The sequence below is a fragment of the Lissotriton vulgaris genome, chromosome 9 (assembly GCF_964263255.1).
Source record: "Lissotriton vulgaris chromosome 9, aLisVul1.2, whole genome shotgun sequence".
Lineage (NCBI taxonomy): Eukaryota > Metazoa > Chordata > Amphibia > Caudata > Salamandridae > Lissotriton > Lissotriton vulgaris.
Genome location: NC_141697.1, coordinates 856,470,439 through 856,493,102, shown reverse-complemented (window position 1 = coordinate 856,493,102; position 22,664 = coordinate 856,470,439). Strand labels below are relative to the sequence as shown.

The 22,664-nt window shown below is 42.1% G+C and overlaps 1 protein-coding gene across 3 annotated transcripts in view; it reads right to left on the bottom strand.

The window, feature by feature from the left end:
* Window positions 1-22,664, bottom strand: part of LOC147692367 (cytochrome P450 2G1-like) — a 518,353-nt gene that overhangs the window by 230,223 nt on the left and 265,466 nt on the right. For all 3 annotated transcript variants that reach the window (XM_086938591.1, XM_086938592.1, XM_086938590.1), the window contains exon 3: window positions 7,867-8,029. In XM_086938591.1, coding sequence (XP_086794717.1) covers window positions 7,867-8,029 — 163 coding nt within the window. The remainder of the gene's footprint in view (window positions 1-7,866; window positions 8,030-22,664) is intronic.

Below are 22,664 nucleotides of genomic sequence, written 5' to 3'. Positions count from 1 at the left end.
AAAGCACCTTTGGCAGCTCACTTCATTACACATCAGCATAACGTGAGTCAACTGAGGTTCCTTGTATTGGAGGTTGTCCCACTGAGAACAGGCGTTGACAATAGAAAATTACTACTCCAGAGGGAAACCGTTTGGATCAAGAGACTTGATGCTTGCCAGCCGAAGGGCCTTAATGACAGACTTGAATATAGTTGTTTCTTATAATGAGTTGTTGTCCCAATGTATTATTTTCTCATCCTACTTTCCGCACTTACATGTCAATATTCCGCATTCTTGTTCTATATCCAGTGCCTAATCACCCCATGTCTTACACTCTCTTTGTTCACCTATCTACCTTGTTTTCACATAGTCTTTACCCTCTCTAACTGGTTACCATCTCTTTTCTACGTCTTGGTCCCTACCCGTTTATCATCCTCCCGGTAACCCTTTCCCCCATCTTTGGTCCCCATCAGTGTACTTTTCCCTCAGTGTTCATTTTAGCTCCCTTCACTATCACGAATTTCCTTTTCAGTTTCCTCACTATTCATGATGCTTAATATCGATTTATTTTTAGGTTTGTGATGATACCTACTGGTAATGAATATCGTGATTGACCATTCCAAGATGGCCGCCAACATCGATCCATAACGTTTTTGTTTATATGCGCAGACATACACATTGTTTGTTCATTGTATGTACACTCTGATAGTGTAGTACAGTATTAGGCCACGGCCATCATTATGTTTTGACCGTTCCTCTACACTATCTCTATATTATCGGCACGTCCCATTTGTTACTAACATTCACGGAAGTCCGTTTTCTATTTTCACTTCTATAATCGTGTATTTACCTTCGCGTCTACCTGACCGCATACTAACCCTCGGCAGACCCACATGTCGTGCGCTGCTGTATTTATCATCTGGTAAGCTTTTTTTTTAGTTCTCCTGACTGTCACTCTCGCGTTTGTTTAACCGAGCACGTAATTGTTCCTGTTTCAGTGCACGCTATTATGGGGTATCATACACGGAAGACTGTTCCGTTTTGCGGGTTCACTTGAGCTTGTGTCTGAGTTCAGCATGCAGTTAATGGGTGTTTTTGCAATAACCCTCTCGCCATTGACTTGGTATTTTTCCATTCCTACCGCGCTATTGACTTTGCAGAGACTCTCTTTAACTCCTCCAGTTTTCTTTCAGTGTCGGAATATGCATGTTTTGGTTTAATTTCACTTTCTTGACTGTATTATACACCTCGTGGTTGCGAGCTCCCCTTCCTGATACCAGTATGTTTATTTGCAGATCTTTTGCTATCCCCTGACGAAGGGCCCCGCCCGAAATGCATAGGGATGATGCATTGATCAATGGATGTCATTAAAAAGCACAATTGACATATTGCTCCACAAATAAGTCACTATGATGAAATAATATGTGACCCATCGATTAAAATGAACTTTCAAAAAGGATTACTATCGACTACGTTCGTTTATAATGTGTGAAACCTCGTGATGAAACTATAACTCAGGAGTTCATTCTCCCACTGGAGTGCCTTTGGAAACAGTGCAGGCAGTCCCTGCACTCCCCCATTTTTCAGTACAAGCAACAGTCCCCACCGGCCGGAAGGGACTATTTCCTGGCACCCTAAAATACTAACAACTCAGTTTACATTATTCACATTGGTGAACATTTCCTACCACGAGTGCCGCCATCTCTATATAGTTTTTGAGCTCTAACCATTGAGCCACACTTCTCCACTACGGAGCCACACTTCTCCACTATTGGAGTGAGCCACCAGCTCACTCCAATAAAGTGAGCTTTCCCTATGTTGATGCCTTACCAAACCAGCTGTTAAGAAGGGAATTATTGAGAGTAAGGGTTGGACTCAACCCCTGTAAGGTATATAATATTGTAAAATCAAAAAAATTTCATGAAGGAGGAAACTGTACTCATGGCTTGAACACTAAATGTGATATGTTGCACATTCTGTTGGACTGTTTGAAGGTTAAACAACAATGGAGCCCAATCATTTTGAAATGTGGGATTAAGACCCGTGGGCATGCTGCAGAATTTGAACTGATATGTGTTTATTGGATATAGCATGTGTCATTGGGAGATTCATGAGGGCCATCAGAACTGTGATCACTGAGTTTAAATTGTGATGTTTTATGTATTTTTATGGGACCATATGAGATATTTCACTTGAAAGTAGATTTTAATGAGTAGATTTGTATATGTTTTCTGTGGATGAATTTGAATGGTATTTATGCACTTGTTTAAAAAAAATGCTTTGAAAGGAATTAGAAATTGTATATAGTACAATGGACATAAATTGGTGTTCTGTTTAACACCTTCAGCGCGGCGCGAATTTTCGCGCTGTGCTGAAGGTTCTAAATAACGGGCATGGTCGTGATGGAACGGTTCCGTCATAAGCACAGCCCAACCGGCGCTCGTGACGGAACCGTTCCGTCACTAGCATCGAACGGGTTAAAGGGCAACATTCGAAATAAACATATATTTTTGATTGCTTTATATACATGTTGTTTCAATTGTATGTTTATAATAAAGGCCTAGACAGAACTTAATAGGCATGTGCCTATATGTGTGAGCCTAGTAGTGCCCGATTACTCACCGGTAATCTTCATTACTCCAAGTTCTGTTCTTCCTGTTCCATTCCCTTATGAGCAGCTCATCTGCCTCACCTAAACCTTATACCTAGCAGATTTTAAACACCCCCCCCCCCCAAGTATGGGGAAAGGTTCACTTAGCAGCATTACACATTTCATGCAGGAGGCACCCTTAAACATCGTCCAGGAAGAGGAAACCCCCAAGTTGACCTTCCGTGGATGGAAGAAGGAAACAGACAGTGAGCAGCCTCGTAGGACAAAAGGACAGCACTCTTAACCCATCAAGTCAAAGTTGACAAGGATGGCCTGAGACTCTTACTAAAGAGACTGTATGTAACAAATAAGGAATCCACCTTCTGTAAGGCACGGGTCTTATCCCGATAGATGTAGAGAGTTCTCAACACACCCAAAGAATGGAAAACCTCCTCCTCCAGAGAAGATGGGTTAAGAAAAAAAAACAGGAAGGCCAATATCCTCCTGACAGTGGAAGGAAGATAAAACCTTGGGCAGGAAAAACTGACTAGGACGAAAAATCACTTCATCAGAGAAAAACTGCAGGAAAGGGGAAGAAGCCAGCAAACCCCAAGCTCACCGACCTGACACCCAATGGAGATGGCCACCAAAAATAAAACCTTGGGCAAAAGAAATGTAAGATCAACAGAAAGCAATGGTTCAAAAGGAGGACCCATCAATGCCTGCAGAGCCAAGGAAAGATCCCAGGCTAGAACAGGAGAACATGAAACATGACGCTGAGCAAAAATCTCTGCAAAATGTGAGCCACCAAGGGAGAGACAGAAGACACAGCAGAACCCCTGAAGGCAAGAAAGGCAGACCACTGAACCCGGGCAGTAGAGACAGCCAGACCAATGACAAACCTTCACGCACAATGTCTAGTGCCTGGACTGGATCACACAAGGAAGAAGAGAGAAAGACAGACCTTTCCCATTAACACCAGGAGTCAAATTTCTTCCAATGCCGACCATAGGACCTCAGGGGCAAAGACCTGTGACAACCCTGATCCAACTAACCTAACTTCTCAAGTGTAAAACCCCTAGCTGGAGGTATAGCAGAGAGGACGATGTGAGAAGGAGAGCATGCAGCAGACAGGGATATATGGGAAACCGCCAATGGGTACACACAGACACATCCAGAATAAGGGGATAACCAAGGCTGCCAGGACAATTCTGGAACAACCATAAGAACCTCTGCCAGATTCATAAGAATCTTCCTGAGGACCCTGGGAATCAAGGAAAAGGGCGGGAAGGCGAACAGGAGCCCCTGGGACCAGGGGATGGAGAAACCATCTATTGCCCGTCGTGTTGGAACCAGGCTGGAAAAAATGTGGAAAAAGGGTTGTGTCCTCTGAGGCATGGAGATACAGCCTGAGAAGGGGGAACTGTTAAAGAATATGCTAAAACAGAAGGGGGCACGGACACATGGTCACAGAGGATGGAAACACCCGCCTCAAAGAGTCTGCAGGTTCATTCTCCCTCCCTGGAAGAATAGACTACCGAGAGAGAAAGGAGATTCCTCTCCACCCACAGACCGATCTTCCAGGAAAGGAGAAACAAAGAACAGTGCATCCCCCTGCCGTTTTACATAAGCACAAACAACCTGGTTGTCTGTCTGAACACAAACAGAATGGCCCAGAAGGAGGAGAGCAAACCAAAGAAGGGCCAACCAAACAACCTTCAACTCCCGCCAGTTTGATGACCAGAGAGCCTTGACACTAGAGCATCTGCCCTGGGCTTTGGAAACCCCCAAAACTGCACCCCACCCATGGTACTGGCATCAGTCGACAACACCAACATGGCAAAGGAAGGAAGAAGATCGAAAACCTCTGGAGAGATTCTGAGGGGACAATCACCATTGAAGGAAAGCCTGAATCACAGGTATAAAGGTGTCGCAGGTTCAAGAGGCAGGATCCTAGTGGCTCAGAATGTGATGCAGGAGGGGATACAAATGAAGACGGGCCCAAAGGAGGAGATTCATGGTGGAAGCCATCTCCCTTTAACTCCACAATCAGAGCCGGGCAGACACCAGAGACTGGGACAGCACCCAAGAAAGATATTTCAACAGAGTCAATGGTCTTTCCTGGGACAGGAACACCATCCTCAGATCCATCCGGAAGAGAGCCCCTTGGAATTTCAGAGTCTTGGAGGGCTGAAGGGAGGATTTCCTGTGGTTGATGAAGAATCCAGAAGATGACAGACCTGAACCACATACTCCGTTGCCTGATACAAGGAAGTAGAAACAACCAACCAATCATCAAGGTAAGGAAAAAACAGAATGCCCCGGGAATGGAAAAGAATGCCCCGGGAATGGAAAATACCCATCAGGGGGAGGGCCAAGAACTTCATGAGAATCCTGTGTGCTGATGAAAGGCCGAAAGGAAGCACCTGCAACTGGAAGTGCTGGGCGCCCACCACAAAGCGCAGAAACCTCTGATCTGCCAGATGGGGGTCCATAAAGTTGAGGGAGGCAATGAAGCAACCCTGGTGCACCAACTAAAAGGGAAACTGCAAAGTCTCCATCTTGAAAGGACAACGAGGAATGCATAGATTCACCCCCTTCAGATCCAAAACAGGGAACAAGTCTGTGGTCTCCTTTTTGGAGACCAGAAAGAGGATGGAAGAACAACCCAGCCACCTTTCCATGAGACAAACCTCCACAATTGCAGCTTTCTCCAACAGAAGCCAAAGGCCCTCCTGCAAGGCTGTTCATCTCAGAGGATGACATGGCAGATGGGTCTCCATGAACACCGGAATAGGCTGAGATGAAAACTTGATCCAACGACCAGAGGTCACCGTCTGAACTGCCCAGGCATCAGAAAGACCCAGCCAGCAATAACAAAAGAAGCGTGGGCGACCCCTAACTGGAAAAGATAGATAGTCACTGTTTTGGAAAAGGAGTGGAGGCAGAACCACCGGACTAGGACCGGGACTTGTTGCCTCCAGGTGCCCCCTGGCCATGACCCCTGCCATTAAAGGGTTGCTAAGCACCCATGGCTGAGGGAAAGGTAAAAGTGTGACAATAACCAAAACCCTGACAAGGAGGTCGCACGGGGGCCACAAGCTTACAATTCTCAGCCGACTGCTTGACCATGTCCTGCAGCAGGGAGCCAAACACTTTGGAACCCTCGAACTGCAATTTTAACTGTACAGACTTCAAAGAGGACTCCACCTTCCATGTCTGCATCCAAATATGATGACGTGCAAAAATGGAGAACCCTGAACCAACTGCTGCTGCACCAAATTATCATAGATAATGTCCAAAAGGTACTGCACCTGGAATTCCATGAGAGCCAACATTGGAGGCATCCTCCGCCTCAATGAACCAAAGAGCCAGAGCCTGGAAATCATTCAACAGGGACTGGACCATATAGTTGGAATAAGCCATAACCTAAACAGAAAAGTTTGAAGCGGCATAGGACCGTTTCACAGCACCCTTCATCTTCTTTTCAACTGGGTCGTAAGGAAGGGCATCATCCGAAAGAATCATGCCCTGATTGAGGGAACATATGGACATTAAAGAATTTGCTAGCCCCCACGATAATGATTATTACGGAAGATTTAATCAAGAACGCACAAACAAAACAACTCTTCAGTTTGTGCAGGTATTTTATTTCAACCTGTTGAAATTAGTTTATCAAATTCAAGTTTTCATGGAAGAGAAAGATACTTCTAAACCATACTTATACATATTTACAACATTTAAAAAAAAAAACATATATACAAATATTCAACAATCTTCTTTTACAAAAGCTACGTGTTCACAAATATTTACTCGTTGTGAAATATTTCGTTGCCTTTAAGAAATATTTCTCACTTATGATTACCAAGAATAGAAACAAAAGAAAGCAACCCTTTAATTGCAGGGGAAAATTGATTCAAAAAACAATTAATAATGCAGTCAACAATAAATTTATAACTTTTCTTTAAATGCCGACGCGTTTCGAATCTGAAGGTGAGTGACAGATTCTCATCAGGGCTCTTTCATTGGGGGTAATCTTGTTAAAAAAAAAAAAAAAAAAACTGATTGAGGGAACGCCACAGAAAAACCCTCCAAAGGATAAAGTTGACCCAAAAAGCGTGGAAAAACAGACTTGTCAACATCCCGCTATTCATGGGTCAACACTTTGCGAACAGCACTGCGCAAAAGGAAAAAGTCAGGGTCAGTTTGGTAATATTGCATGAACAAATCATCCTCCAGGCCATCAACCACAGGAGGAGAAAAACTCATATTACTTCTGACATGGCTGAATAAGTCAGAGAGCTCAGCTCCCTGAACAAGGAACCCCTCACACCATCCTCCTCTTCAGTGTCAACCTCATCAGGTACGGGAGCTGGAAGAGGCACTTTGGCAGGAGGACTGTCTGCCTCCCATCACCAGAAAGCAGCCTCCACAAACCCATAGATTAGGAGGTGGAGGGTGTCCACTGTAGGCTCAGCAGAGCAAGAAACAGCCTCCTTCATGACTGAATCCACCAGAACACGGGCACTTCCTGCAATGGACTAATTACTGAGCAACAAAATACCGCAGCCCCGACCTCTCACAGGAGGGGCCCTCAAGCAGGAAGTGCGAGCAATCACAACAAGAAGCCAGTCGAATGGGCAAAAACCTGTAAAGGAGGAGACAGATTCAGGGCTCAAGATGCAAATGGATGCTTATCACTGCTGCCCGAAAGAAAACATAACACCCGCTGGAGCAAGGCACTAGCAGGAAAACAAAAGAAACGCGGCCCCTAAAGCAAGTTGCAGACATGACATAAAAAACAAGTAAGAGAAAGACACTTACCCGACCTCTGCTAGGAACGAATACTGCCAACGCAAAAAAAAAAACAGGTTGTTATGGTGACGCACTTACCCCTTTATGTATATCGGTTAGGTAGCGCCATATTGGGGGAAGTGTTTAAACTCTGCTAGGTAGAACGTTTCTGTGGAGCAGACGAGCTGCTCCTTGTTCAGAGATGCGATGGGAAGACAGACGGGGGAGGAAATTGAAATACCTAAATGCAGCTGGTATAAATATTTCAGAATAGACATACTATTTCAAGATTTCCCTTGTGCAAATCAAGTGAGCAATTTCTTGAAAGCATTTTTGCAATAGTACAGTTTTCTCACGACCTAAGAAAAATATCATCAATATTTATTCCAGCTCTATTAGTAGATAACCTCTGGATTGCAGAGGTGAAGTCTTATTTCACACTCAGAATCTCTCTCAAACGCCAGTTTTGTGTTTCTTTTACTATCCTTTGCAAAATTACTTACCACAACCCTGGAAGACTCCATCATTTGAGGGCAGTTTTCCTCTTCCACTGAATTCCTCTGCTTGATCAACTAGCGCTTCCTTTACAGCCTCATATCCCCACAGCACTACTACCCGGCGACTCCCCATATACACAGTGAACACTGGGCCATATGTCTTGCTCAGCTGTATTGGAGAGAAAAAGAGAGGGTATATTTAGATTAAAGCATATTTAACTGTTATTGTCCTCACCACCAGACGATAACGGCTGTAATTTACCCTCCCCTTAATCAAAGAATGAGCCGCAGACAAGGATGTATATAACCAATTTGGGGAGTAATTAACAGGTGCTACAGCCATGCAGGTGACGGCAATAAGGCTATTGGCACCCCTCCTCTCAAATTAGGAAGCAATGCAGAAACACGAGAAGCCTCCCACCTGAATATGTTGGTGAAAATCAACGTCATACTCCTTAGGTGCTCCTTCAACCTCTTTTCTAGGTGCTGTCTGTACACTGGTGGCTGCATGACCTGCTCACCTACGTTTGTCTAATGGAGGTTGTTTTTCTACTTTTCTGCTGCCATTTGGGATTTGAAACTCACCCAAAGGAATGGGAGGAGCCTGGACACCCATCTTTTTTCCAGATACTGCTAGGGAAGAGGATGAGGGAGCACTGTTGTCGGTTGACCCATTTTCACCCAAATATTCAGCCAAGTTATTACACAAAACTCTCCCTATTTACCTACAGGACACAGAGACCTGCTCTCCCTCACGCAGCTCCGCTGTCAAGCACCTTCTTCTGCCTTCTTCTGCTGCCTGTGCGCCTCTCTCTGCCTTTTTCTGCCTTCTGTCTCCGTTTTCTGCCTTCTGCCCCGTTTTCTGCCCTCTGCCCCATTTTCTGACTTCTGCTTTCCGCACCGTTTTCTGCCTTCTGGCCCGTTTTCTGCCTTCTGCCCTGTTTTCCACCTTCTGCCCCGTTTTCGGAACTTCAGCCTTCTGTCTCTGTCCTCTGCACCTCCTCTGTCTAAAATTCCATCCTTTTCTGTTTTAGCTCTGTTTGTGCCCGGTGCTGCCCCTGTGCCCTCCCGCCATTGCTGGTTTCCCGCCTCCTGCTTTCCTGCCTCCCCACTGTGTTTCCCGCCCCGCCCCTACTTAATGGAGGCTGGTGCGCCAAAGGCAAGCCCGTCTGCACCCTTACGCGACCCTACGGCGGCCAGCGCAAGGGAGCCTGGTTCTCCGGCCATCCTCCGCTACAACCCCGTCGACCTCCTCGCACTCAACCCTGGAAGAAACAACAACTGCCAGAGATAGATGCTGAACACCACCCACGCAAAAAGAACAATTGATGGACAGAATGTAGAACAATGTCATACATTCACCCCAGTACAGAGATATGGGCCTAAATCCATTGTCTTTTTTGCTCACCATGCCATTCCAGTCTGGACCCAGCCTTATGCAAATCAGTCTTGAACTTGGGCCCAATGGGAACAGTCCAGCCTGAACTGCCAGGCCCGGTCCTCCCTGGACTGGAAACAAGCATTCTAGGACCGGTTTCAGGCTTTCAGGTTACGCAACCCACAACCAGTTCTCCTGCCGACACTGCCGACAATCCTGGACCATCAACTGCCGGCCCACGTCCACTGAACCCTCAACGGATGCCCGCACCACCGAAGCCCTGACATGCATCCTCCTCAATGTGCGCTCACTCCACGGACATGCCACGGAGATCTGGGACCTGCTTGACACCATTTCACCAGACGTCACCTTCTTCATTGAAACGTGGACCAAAGACACCTCCACTCCTGACATCGCCACCGCCATCGCTGACGGATAGAAGATCCAAAGAAAGGACCTCCCCCACAGCCCAGGAGGAGGACTCGCCATCGCCCACAAGATCTCCCTCTGACTCTCCACCTCTAGCACTAGCAACCCCCTCTCCAACACCGAGCACCTCCACTAACAGCGCCTTGAGACCCTCATTGGTGCGTAGCACACTTTATAAACCCCTGATTGAAGATGGACGTTGTGAGCCGGCCAGCCCCAGAAGACACCCTTTGTTGACCTGTAGTGTTAAATATTGCCATCAAATGGAGCAATATGACTCACTGGCCAGATCGAACGCTCCACCCCAGGTACTATCAGATTTATATTGAGGTGTATTTGCAGGTTGCACATATTCTATCTCTCCTGGCTTTCTAATGTTCTATCCTTGATGCTTTTTTACCTTTTCCTGCATAAACAACATGAAAAAGGTGCTCAATGTTAGTCTCACGCGTTTCACCCCATTCTATTTTTCTATTTAGCAGTAATGTCACAAAATGGCAAACAATTGGTCTAAAAAATATATAATGTACCACCACTTGCAAGACATTAAATAAACACAGTTCTAGGAAAAGCAAATGCATAGCATTTCTTGACCTATTGGGCATGGAAAAATATTCATATACCCTTTCACTGAAAAAGCAAATGTGCTCCCAAATCTTCTCCTTCTTTCTCTTGCTCCCTCTCGTCCCTTTTAGAGGGGATAATTCCTTTTAACCTCAATTGGCCGTCCCACAAACTCCTTGCGTACGATAGACCACCATGTGCCCGTCACAGATTTCAAACTTCAAAAACAAATGGACTGCTCTTCAACTGCAGTTATGTCATCGGCTCTCTTTTGGTCTATTACAAAGACTGCAATAACCAGATTTAAATGTGCCTTGAACAAAAAACACATTTGCCATAAAGTAACGCCTGGTCAAATAGTGTTCGGTAAAAACATTCAACGTGTTATAGAATAGTTATTATTGGTAAATTATCTGGATTATACATTAAAGAACAACACCAGCAATAATTATAATAACATTAATCGTAATAGAACACGTCTCACTGTGGTTTTGCAAAACTGTCCTTTCTTGTTTAATTCATTATTATTTTTTCTTAATTGTAAAGTTGACCTTTTATCACTTAAAATTAGCATAATGCAAAACAATTGTAAATGTTTTTTTCAGCTTGCATTTTTTCGACCTTACCTGTTGGAGATGTTTTAGGTTTAGTTAAGGACGGAACAAGCATCCTGACGGAGTTAATATCATCACCACAATAAATAGCCATAAAGGGGTGGCGGGACAGCCCTCTTTTGCCACTGAGTATTGGAAGTATCAGTCACTTTTCTGAACACACCAGCCACTCATTGTTGGAAGTGTCAATGACATAGAGTTTCGCCTATTTGTTGGATCTGTGTATTGCATTTGTAGACAGAATTGTGTGCCTGAGTACTCTCTGGTGAAGCTGCATGGCTAGTGATGGAGCGAGCTGGAGAAACAAAATTTGTAAACCTCTTGTGAAATAATTTCCTCATAACTGTAACCTTTATTAATTGTGTGAGTTTGGAAAATTAACCAACATAGTATAGTATGCACACACAAATACACGTGGGAATACTAATCTGCTTGTATGGCAAAAATATAACTGACTAATTAACGTTGTTGTTGTGATATGTAATAATTCAAAAGCTTCAAATTAATCAAAAGCGGCAGAAATGTGCTTTTTGTGCATGTGTTTGTGGCAGAAACCGAAGGATAAGTGAGTATAATTCGCATATGTGTTACTTATTTGCTAGGTAATAACTAATGGGGAAACCTTAGTATGGGGGGAGGCAAAGAGAAGGGTCATATTTCAATAATTAACATTTATTTGTGTTTGTTTATAAGATAGTTCCCATTCTGGCCCATGAGGCTTAGTAAAAAGATGGCTGCTTTATTAACTGTGAATGGAAGATGAACTGAGCATGCGCAGTCCAAAACCGAGATTGAATGTGAGCTGTCTGTGCCTGAACGAAAGAGGTTCAAGGGCAATATGCCCTGAAGATACAGATGACTGCCAAAAAGAGATGGATGTCTCTATTGTATAACATGGGATTAAAGTCTGAACTTGCAAATTGCGGACATGACTGTGCCGGACGCTAATAAAGACAATAGACTCTTTAATTTCTGCTGAAGCTGCATAAGCTGGATATTAGAATGATGAGGTGATGCTCATCCACCCTCGAATTTGTCCAATAAGGATCTGAGTTTATACTGACAGTTACTTTTTAGATAGATAAAGTTAGTGAAATAGTGTATAAAAAACCCTGATTTAACATAGGAAAAAACTCCTTTTCGATTTCCTCCTGAGATGCTGTCGGAGTGCTGATTTTCCAGTGATGTAAGATGCTTTAATAATTTTCCTAATATTTTGAATGAGGACTGAATCTTTAGTTGAGGATATTAGTTAGGGAAGTCAGGAGAAAATGAATTTTGGGAACTATCTTTCTTTTGCTAATACCTATGTTCTGAAATCTAAATAATGTCTATTTTTTTTAAATAAAATGAATATAACTGTTTGAGATAAAAACTTTCCTCTTTAAAGTTACTTTTGAATAAATAAATAAATAAAACAAATTAACTGTTAGACATGCTAAACTTGCTTTTAATAAAAATTAGATAAATGGAGAATTAAGCTGGTCTTGTATTTTCCTACACCTAATTTTTACTAGCAAATTCAATGACCATAATGGTGGTGTGTCTGAATAAAATGTTTTGTTAATAAAAAATGGTAAAACGTGTTTAAAACTGCAGGTGTAAATAGTATAAATATTTAGTTTTGATTTAGACGCTCCACTATGGTACAGCAAAAATCCCTTGATTTTCACTGATCCATGAAGTAGGATGAAAGTGTTTTGTGAGTAACTCACAGTGTTATGGGCCCCACTGATGAGTAGGTGTATGATTTTGCATGTCAGGGAAAGGTGATATGGTTTTAGAAAACATTTCCGGAGTAGCGCTGCATCAGTTATTAGCTTGGTAGCAGAGCATTGGTTGCTATAGAATTAGCTAGGAATATGTATAGAGTGATATATAAGGGTTGTGATGTACAGAATTATGACTAACATCTGTTGAGTTCGTATTACGTTATATGTAGTCCTGAAAAGGCTTCTGAGGATTTCCTGAAGTTCGTACCTCTGTCTACAGGCAGAGGAAGAATGGCAAGTGAAGTCGCACATCGCATAGTCTGTTTCAAAATGTGGTATTGTCGTATATCACAAGTTTAGGGACCTTTATGTGTGAAAAGATAAATGCATAGCGAAGGCAGTCTATAAAATCTTAGCTTTTAAGTACAGGGATCATTGCATATACCGACTAAAACGTATCGCTGGGAGAGTAATAGAGATTATCCAGAGCTTGAGAGAAGGGTAAAGTAGAGGAAGTGGTGCTACTTTATTGGCAAGTGTAAAATTCTGTGGTAGAGAAGAGGTAAGCGCTGTCTACTGGAAATACAGAATACTTGTGCGATTGAAAATCTATCATTTCGTTTAGCGAAACAGACAAATGGAGTTGTTTTGTGTAAGTTACTAACCGATTCAGTTGTATATTTTGTAAATACGGCTTCTCAAAAGATTTTATAAAGGAGGGGTCAGCAGAAGCTGCAGAAGCCAGAGCAGAGCTGACGTCAAAAGTGTCGCGCAGGGATTGGTCCTTGTGACCAAGACAAAGTAAGGGCTGATTGGTGCATCACATAAAGCAGCAAAACTATTGGTTAGGCACTAAGGAGACGTATCTTGTTCTAATTGGTACGCTAGATTAAACCGCGCTATGATAGGTTGGTGTTACGGAACAGCAATAGAAGAGTACGCGATCTTTTGAAAGACAGGGAATTTTCAGAAAAAAAAATGGATTACTATTATGAAGAAGAAAAGAAGAAACCTTCATGGCTTAAGAAATTGAAAAATGTGTTTGTAAAGGATAAGGCGATAGTAACAAGAGAGGGAAAATTACTTCCTCCACCGAAAACACCTGCTTCCTATATGTTGTCAAAATATGATTACCATACGTGCGTCTGGTTGGAAAATTGGGCTAGATATACCAGAAATGATGGAGCTGTAGCATTTCCCGAGATAGGATCTTTTAATGTGGCTGTTTTGCGAAATCTAAGAGACAAAATGAGGAAACTTGAACAAGGACCCAGACCAACTCAGTTTTAGGTGTTCGCTGAATGGGAAGATGAGATGCATGAGTTAGAGCCAGAAAGGTCAGAAAGACATCTCAGACCAAAAGGTAGATTGCGTGGATTATGGAGAGAAACACATGAGAGTCGAATGCGCAGATGGCGAAATGCGGATATGTGTGATGGTGTAGTGTAGTTCCTATATTCCCAATAGGCTCTGCGCATTGGAATAATATATCCTGTAGCTTAGACGTAGGACTGAGGTCTACTAGGTCTCTACCGGCTATATTAGACTTAATTGTGAGTGCCAGCTAGCTCAGAGGTCACTAGAAACTTTCTCGAATAAACAAGAAGGGATTAGTTTCTGACAACCGCATAAAACATGACAACTTTGTTTCCCAAGAATAAGAAATCAAATCTCTAGAGTCGCGGACACAATAGAAAACTATTTCACTCAGTCAATCGTGAATGCTTAGTTTCACCAGAGGTGCAAGAGAAATAGAGAGTTGGGCGTTTTCAATAAAAAGGTATTTATTGAACACTCTTCTTTCTCAAGCATTGAAAATGAACTGCTACAATAGTAAAGCTTACTATGAAGTACAATGCATATAATACGAACAGTATTATAAAGTAGTACTGTAAAAGCCTGATATGGTTTCTAAGCCATAAAGTGCATAAAATGTATAAAATACATAAAATACATACAACGATAAAAGGATGACTAAAATACTCAACTGGTGCTTCTAGAATACGCCTACCCCGGTGTACCAAACCTAAGTCTGGTAAGAGGGAGGGAATATAAGAGGAGGAGTTTAAGCTAGGAGTTCTCTGCCAGGAATCTGATTCCGATAATTCTCTAAGAAGTCTAATCAGCTCCATACCATAAAATAGAGAGATGGGCGTTTTCAATAAAAAGGTATTTATTGAACACTCTTCTTTCTCAAGCATTGAAAATGAACTGCTACAATAGTAAAGCTTACTATGAAGTACAATGCATATAATACCAACAGTATTATAAAGTAGTACTGTAAAAGCCTGATATGGTTTCTAAGCCATAAAGTGCATAAAATGTATAAAATACATAAAATACATACAACGATAAAAGGATGACTAAAATACTCAACTGGTGCTTCTAGAATATGCCTACCCCGGTGTACCAAACCTAAGTCTGGTAAGAGGGAGAGAATATAAGAGGAGGAGTTTAAGCTAGGAGTTCTCTGCCAGGAATCTGATTCCGATAATTCTCTAAGAAGTCTAATCAGCTCCATACCATTGTTCTAGAATGAAGGAGGTCTTGTATCTCATTCTCGGGACTAGATTTCCCAGATACCTACAAGGGTAGCCTGGAAACACTGGAGCTGGATTTCTAGGCAGAAGATATGACAGTCTCGCAGTGCGTGTGCTGGAGGGTCGGCTTCCTTCGGCACTTGCTGCTGCAGGGCGTCGGGCAAGTAGATAGTCGATCTGCTCCAAACCACCATGTGTTTGTTTAGGCAAATCAAGTCATATTTATACTTTGAAGGTGCCGAGTTTGATGCATGTTTGGACTTAATAACGTCACTCAAAGGCTCATTTCTTGGAAAATGCCGGGAGTTCTAAGAGAACTTAATATTCAAGCAGGGGGAAGTCCCGAGCTGCTGAAGGCGGGTTTTTCCAAGAAAACGTTGTTAATTCTTGGAGCTTAGTGGAAGTATCCATGCCGTATTTGGGCTGTATGGTTTAGGCCAAATATGCTAATGATTTCTATGCCTATATAAGGAAATGATAAAGTATACCTATATAAGGGCATGAATCGGGAAATTTATACTAGGGTCCGAGATTCATTTACAACACCCACTCCATGGATATTAAGTTCAATAAAGCTAACCTAGCAAGCACTGAACATATCTAAAGCTAGTGTTTACAATCCCACCCTAATACAAAGAATGCATTTGAACTCGGTATACAGAAAAAATATTTTTAGCATTTTCTACAGTACACAATATACTTTAGGGAAACATTTCTAAGCATACAGTCTTTAGTCTGCTTTATGCAATTTGAAAAAGAATCATGAGATTACATTTATGATAATGTCTCTTGAATACAGAAGAAAAAGTCGAGATCATTTCATAACATAACATGTCATAGCAATCTTACTATTAATAGGGATGAGGCCTAAATAATTCTTTTAGCCAGTTTTCAAAGATGACTTGTTCTCTAAGAATAGTTCTATTTTAAGCAGATTAGTCTGTGCCAAAAGTTCAATGTTTTGGAAAGAGAGAAAAACTACAACTTTGTTGTGGAAATATAGTTCCAAATGTTAGAAGTCATTGTTTTGAAAAAATGAAGGCCGAATTTCAGAGTTCAGAGAACACTGTGTGCATGGCTCAAAAGTTATTCTCGGTGTCAGGAGAAAACATCAAGTCGTCTAGGCTGGCAAAGAAATCGTCTACCAAAGTAAGTGAAAGTGGAACCACTTGATCCAGCAGATCAAATGTGCATAGATGAGAAGCATTGCCGTCAGCGCTTGTTGCCGCGTTAGCAATGGTCATATCAGATGGTACCTGTGTCCCTGGTGTTTCTCGTACCTCACCCTCAGTTAGACGTACTGGTGAGATCTCAATGAATGCCGTCATCAGGATCTGTAGCCGTTGGGGGCAACACAATGCATGAGCCGTTACAGGACCTAGCAAGGCGTTGACATCCGATGGCAGGACTGATGGAAGTGTAAGACAAATGTCTAACATGCATTCCTCTCCGCAAAGCAGGCCTCGTAGAACAGGTAAGATGCAATCTTGCCAGATTGGTCTGAACGAGAGAAGCTATGTCGTATTCAGATCTCTTAAACGACCCCATCCGCGAATCTGTGTTATCCTCTCACGATACCTCTGGGCACGGACCATCTGTTCCATGAGGTTCTGGGTATCACCGGTTACTGGACTTGTCATACCGGAGCAGAAAAAAAAAAAATAGTATTCCTGCTACGAGTCCCAAGATGAGAGGCAGGCCACCGAACACAAAGTGCACGAAATTTGGGAAAATGCAGAGGACTGCTTCAAATGGTGCTAACAGTCCTGAAAAAATCGCCTTGAATGCATGTGCGATGCCACTGGTATCAGACATGTTTAAGATTTGACTTAACATTTCTGCAAAATGTACAGGGCAGTTTGTTGATAATAATGCATGTATCTCTGCAGATGTCCTTGCAACTTGCAGATCATACGTTTCTTTTGATGATGTCAGTGGCATAGATTTTTGCAAAAGAATAGACTTTAGTCTGCTTAAAGTATCAATTCGTATAGAAAAGACATTCAATGAAAGCCATATTGCCGTCTGACTGTCTGACTTGCGAGCTGGATACAAGACTTGCATACAACAAGTGACCATGGACGACACAGTAACCAGATAAACTTTTCCTGGCACCATGCCACAGCAGCTGGGATCATTTAATATAACGTAACTGCCATTGGATAGCTGCCTGAAAATGGGTTCTATTAGTGTGGAGGGAGTACGTGCAGGTGGCATGAAAGGTTATTCGCAGAACAATCGCAGGCTCCGTGTAAATTAATACCCTGGCACAGAAGTGTACCACTCAGTGAATTTTTACAATATTTCCCACTAAGGAATACTTCTTTCCCCTTATTCCAACAACTGTGTGTATATGGTAAAATCCGTGTTGACTTAATGTATTCTTTACCCAACCTTTCATACAGGCCTTCTGGTATATGCTGTAGACAATACTGAAACTGGAAAATCGTCACTGGAATCATGATGGTGCCATGAATTATCCATTCTATTACAGGTTTCTCAGAAACTGTCAATGGTAATCTTTCCAGTTTTTCAATGCTCAGCACCGTATAGTCTGCTCCTCTTTGTGCCATAAAGATTGGTTTATCTGTAAGGTTAAACCCAGTAAACAATGACGTTGTGCTGATAAGCCTCCATGGCACGTAGCCTGAGCGCAGATTTTGCAATGTCCAGCCTAGTTGCATTATAGAACGTAATTGAGACTGGCCATGTTGTAACATCAGCAAGTCTTGTTTCATTATGTCAATTGCAGAGGATACAATGCTGTCCAATGAATATATTCTGGAGGACAGAGTAGTTAAGCCATTGTCCACTACAGAGAGAGCTTTCTCCAAGTTAATATGATCAATTTCTCGTATTCTTTCTGCAGTTTTTAATTGTGTTATTTTTTAAGCCTCGTACGCAGCATATATACCGGTGTATATGAAACGTTTTTGCCATGGTTTGCGAGGTCCCAATAAGAAATCTCGCAAATCATTGCTTTCTTTAAGTAAAGTCAAGTGTTGTTTAATTTCTGGAAGTGTAGAAGTTTTAAGCCATTCAAGGCATAGTTTCCCTACACTATATGAACTTGTTACTATCCCTGGATGTTGTCTCTGGGAGTATCTTGGATCTGGCTTGTTAAGAATGAAACCCTGTGTTTTGTTCAGGAATCTATCTTGACAGTTATTGGTGTCTGTGGGCCAGATTAACCATTTTTTCCAATTAGGACTAGTTCTGATCAATTTGAAAACATATTGTACGTCTATCTCCCCTTCTGTAGTTTTGTTATTTTCAGGTATGGGCTTTGATATAGACGGTTTATTTAAATCTTTCATTTTTGCTATGCCAAGACAAGAGGTTTGTTGCATAGTGTCATTTAAAAACATTATTTGTTCAGGTATAATGCAGGCTCTGAATAAAGCTTCCAGACCTTGCACCTGCCATTCTTTTGTGCCCCAGACAGTTTTTGTCTCGATGTTGTCTTTCCAGAAGTCGTATGTGGACAACTTAGCATAAAAGTTTGCAGAATACATTTGTTTGGTATTAGTCAACATTGTTTTCAATCCTGTCTTATTTGCATTTTTGAAATAAAACGTTTTTGGATCTGTAACATTAAACCCTGAAAATTAAGGAAACATTTCATGAAATGTTTTAGAGCTGCCTTTTTGTGGTGTTGGACAATGTTCCCATTGATTATATATAGAAACGTTTCTCGGGCTTGCAGATTTGTGCAAATAGTGATGACCAAAATGGTTAAAACAATAAATTTGTTCATAGTCTGATGACCCTTCTAAATAGTCATGTTTAGTATGTTTCGCAGACATTTCGAAATCTGACATTATATTATTAATTGTCTCAAAGTTCCAATCATCAGAGAATCTGCTGGGTGTTACAAAGTCATTCACAGAAACCTTGAACTGATGTGGAATCCTCAGCATCTCTACCGGACCATAGATATCATAATCAGTTCTATCCCAAATTATACCTGCTGGTATAGGGATGGCTGTGATGTTTACTGATGACAGTTCTCTTTTTTCAACATGTGATGATTTGTGTGGTTTTCGGACCAAGTTGATTTTCTGACTTGCTGTGTCCATTGTACTGTATTTTCCATCTATCATTTCTCCCAGGTTTAAAATCAATATTAGCCAGAGCAGGAGGAAAAATGCACCTAAACCAATCCAAAATTCAGTCCATGGTGAAACCGGATATATTTTTTCAAGTTCATGAAAAAGTCCTGTCATTTTTTATTTGAGAGTTTTCTTTGTTGTTGTTTCTTCAGGTTCACTTGGATCCTCAGAAAAGTTATCAAAGTTGATGAAATATCCAGATGCAGTTCTGTCAATTGTTTGAATGGCATCGGGGTTTGTTTAAATCGCTGGAACTGATTTCTCCTTTGTCATGTTAGTGTATTCAGATGATACATCATTGTAGACTGGTGTTTCTGGTCGAACAGAAATTTGGGTCTCAAGAGGCACGAGTTCCATTGCTTTTTCTTGCATAGTCCTTCTTTTCTTACTGCAGGTTTATCAAAGGTGATAAGTCTTTCAGTTTGAACCTCTTGGATTGTAGCAAGATTTGGCTGTCTGCTACATATTGGGAGTCCCCTTGGCCACATGTGGTTTTACCAGGTTGATGCACACGACTCGGTTCTCCTTTTTACCAGCAAGGGGGAGGTAGTACTACTGATCTTGTTCCTTGGATTGCTAAGACAGGTACTGCTTTTCTGTAAGAAGGCCCAAATTCCTTCTTCACCGCTATCTTTTCCCTGACTAGATCCCCAATCTTTGGAATCCAGACAGGTATTGCTGGGACAGGTGGTTTATCTTCAGTGGCTATTGGCTTTTGTGTTGTGTTACTCAGACTTCTTCTTGTTTCATTTAAGTCCTATAAGACAGCCAAACGATCTTTGACATCAAAGGGTTTCTGTTTTACCACTGAAGTCTGACAATCGAGATCCTCGATTATCATTCTAGTACCAAACAGTAGCTCATAAGGAGTGATTCCCCCCAGAGAATTTCTTGGCAGTTTGTTAAGACTACGTTGGACACTTATTAGATGTTTGACCCACCCATTACCCGAACCAAATACCTTGCTGTTATGGATTGCTTTATGCCACAGTTTTTTCTTTCCACTACCGCATTACCCTCAGGATGGAAGGGACTAGAATACCGCAATGCAACGCCCAAACTAACCATGGCCTCTTTGTAAGCGCGAGAGCTAAACGCAGGACCCTGATCATAATGTAGCGTGCCTATTGCGTATATGCCGATAAAGACTCGCAAATCCTTTATAACAGTTCTGGCGTCGGCCGAGCGCTGGGGCCATAACCAAATAACTCTTGTGCAGGAATCCACTGCGACCATTATATATTTATAGTTGCCATCCCGTGTTAAGGGACCACAGTGGTCCAGATAAACACAGGCTAGTGGTTTATCTGAAATTAAAAGTGGCGTTTGTGCAGTGCGTTTCACTGTAGAGACTTTCATTTTCTGGCAGATTTCACATTCCAGTACATAGTCTCTAGTTTGTTTCCTCATGCGTGGTCACCAGTATCTCTGTTTTAATAATGATACCGTGGCGGAAACACCTGTGTGTGCAGAAGCAAGCCCTTCATGTGCTGCAATGATTAGTCCTAACCTGTGTTCCATGTTTGGTATTGCCCTATCCCCCACTCCAGGGATTCGAGCAAAAGGAACATAGTTTGTATCAGTTATATATGAGTATTTTACTGGAAAGCCTTTCGGGAGTGTCTTACCACTGTTTTTTATTGTAGCAGTGACAGTTTGCATTATTTCGCTGTCTATTTTTGTTTTTGACCGGGTTATAGCAGCTACGGAAGCCGTTTGCACAACTGCCTTCGCGGCATCATCAGCCAATGAATTCCCTCAACGTGAACGCCATCACGCTAATGACTCAGTGTATGTATCACGTGAGTCTTTTGTAGTTCTTTCTGAAAAAGAACTACTTGTTCCCAAAGCAACTTATGCTTGATTGTGCCACCTTTAGCGTCTTTGAATCCGTTTTGAACCAAGTTATGCAGATACTCATTGTAAGATTGGACGCAGTATTACGAATCGCACACTATGAGTGTGGGGAATTCGCGAACGGTATTTTCAAGCGCCATCTTGAAAGCCTGTAGTTCAGCTCGCTGAGCTGTACAGTCTCCGAGTGATTGAGTTTTTGTGACCATAGGTCTAAATTTGCCTTCGCGCCAGCGACCTTTAACAATTGCGCAACCAGCACTATAGGTTTGTTTATCCCCAATTGCGGGCTGTGCTGATCCATCTGTATATATTATACAACCATAATGTTCAAGAGGAAAAATTTCGGTCAGCAGAGGACATTCATGTTCATATTGGAGAAATTCTTTGGTTCTTTAGACTAGGGTCAAAAAAGTATTGGACGTCTGTTGCAGCAAGAGAGTTAACCCATTGTATCCATCTCGGATATAGAGCTTTTGAATTAGGAATGCTTGCTCTGGTCACTGCCTCTAAGGCAGGTACAGGTGTAACGATCATTATGCGTTTACCCTGTGCGATAGCTATCTCTTTTGCTACAGCAGTTTGAACCGCTGTCAGAATTTTCTCTGTAGAAGTGAACTTCATTTCTGCTTGTGTGTACAAGTGTGATTTGGAAGCTATTGGTACCGTTTCTCCTTCATCAAAGGTTAGGTACGTGAATCCGCATCTTCCTGGGATGACTCGGATTACAAGGTTACGTGCGTTTTCGCGTGTGTCTAGTTTAGTTTTTGCTAACATGTCTGTTTGGACTGAACGCAAAATTTCTGTGTGTGTTTGAGTCCAATGTGATGGTTTAAATTCAGGTTTGATTAATTTGTAGAGAGGTTTAACCCTCTCTGCGTAATTCAGAACGTAAGTTCTTCCAAAATTCAGGAAACCTAGAATTGACTGTAAATTTTTCAGCGTCTTTGGAGGTTTGAGCAGCGCACATTTCTCTAGAAAGTTTGCTGCTAAGCTTTTGCCTTCACTTGACAACTCATATCCCAAGAATATGACATTGAGGTGGGCAATTCTTGATTTTTTTAAATTGAATTTATACCCCTCAGAAGCGCACCCAAGTATTATGGTGTTCACTCTTTTAAGTGCCTTTTCAAGTCGTCATCTGTAAGATAGATGTCATCGACATAAGATAATGCCTCATCATCGTACGTTTGGAGTAACTCCGTTACTCATGCTGAAAATAACCCTGGGCTATTCTTGAATCCTTGGGGGAGACGACAAAATTGTCGTTTTGTCCCCAATATTGAGAAAGCGGTCACATGCCTGCTTTCTGGTGCAATATTTTGACAGAAAAATCCATTTGAAATATCTAATGTCGTTTTATATTTTTTGCGCATGATGTTATTCATCAGTGCTGCACTGTGTGAGTTTTGTACTGCAAATGTTTTGCAACAAGAGTTTAAGTGTCTGTAATCCAATACTAGACTGAATTGTCTGGTTTGGATACTGGAAACAAAGGATTTTTCATAGATGAGGTGCATGTTTCAATCACCCCTTGGTATTCAAGTTGATTTAAAATCTCCCTGACCTGTTTTTTAGCTTCTTGCTTAACCGGGTACTGC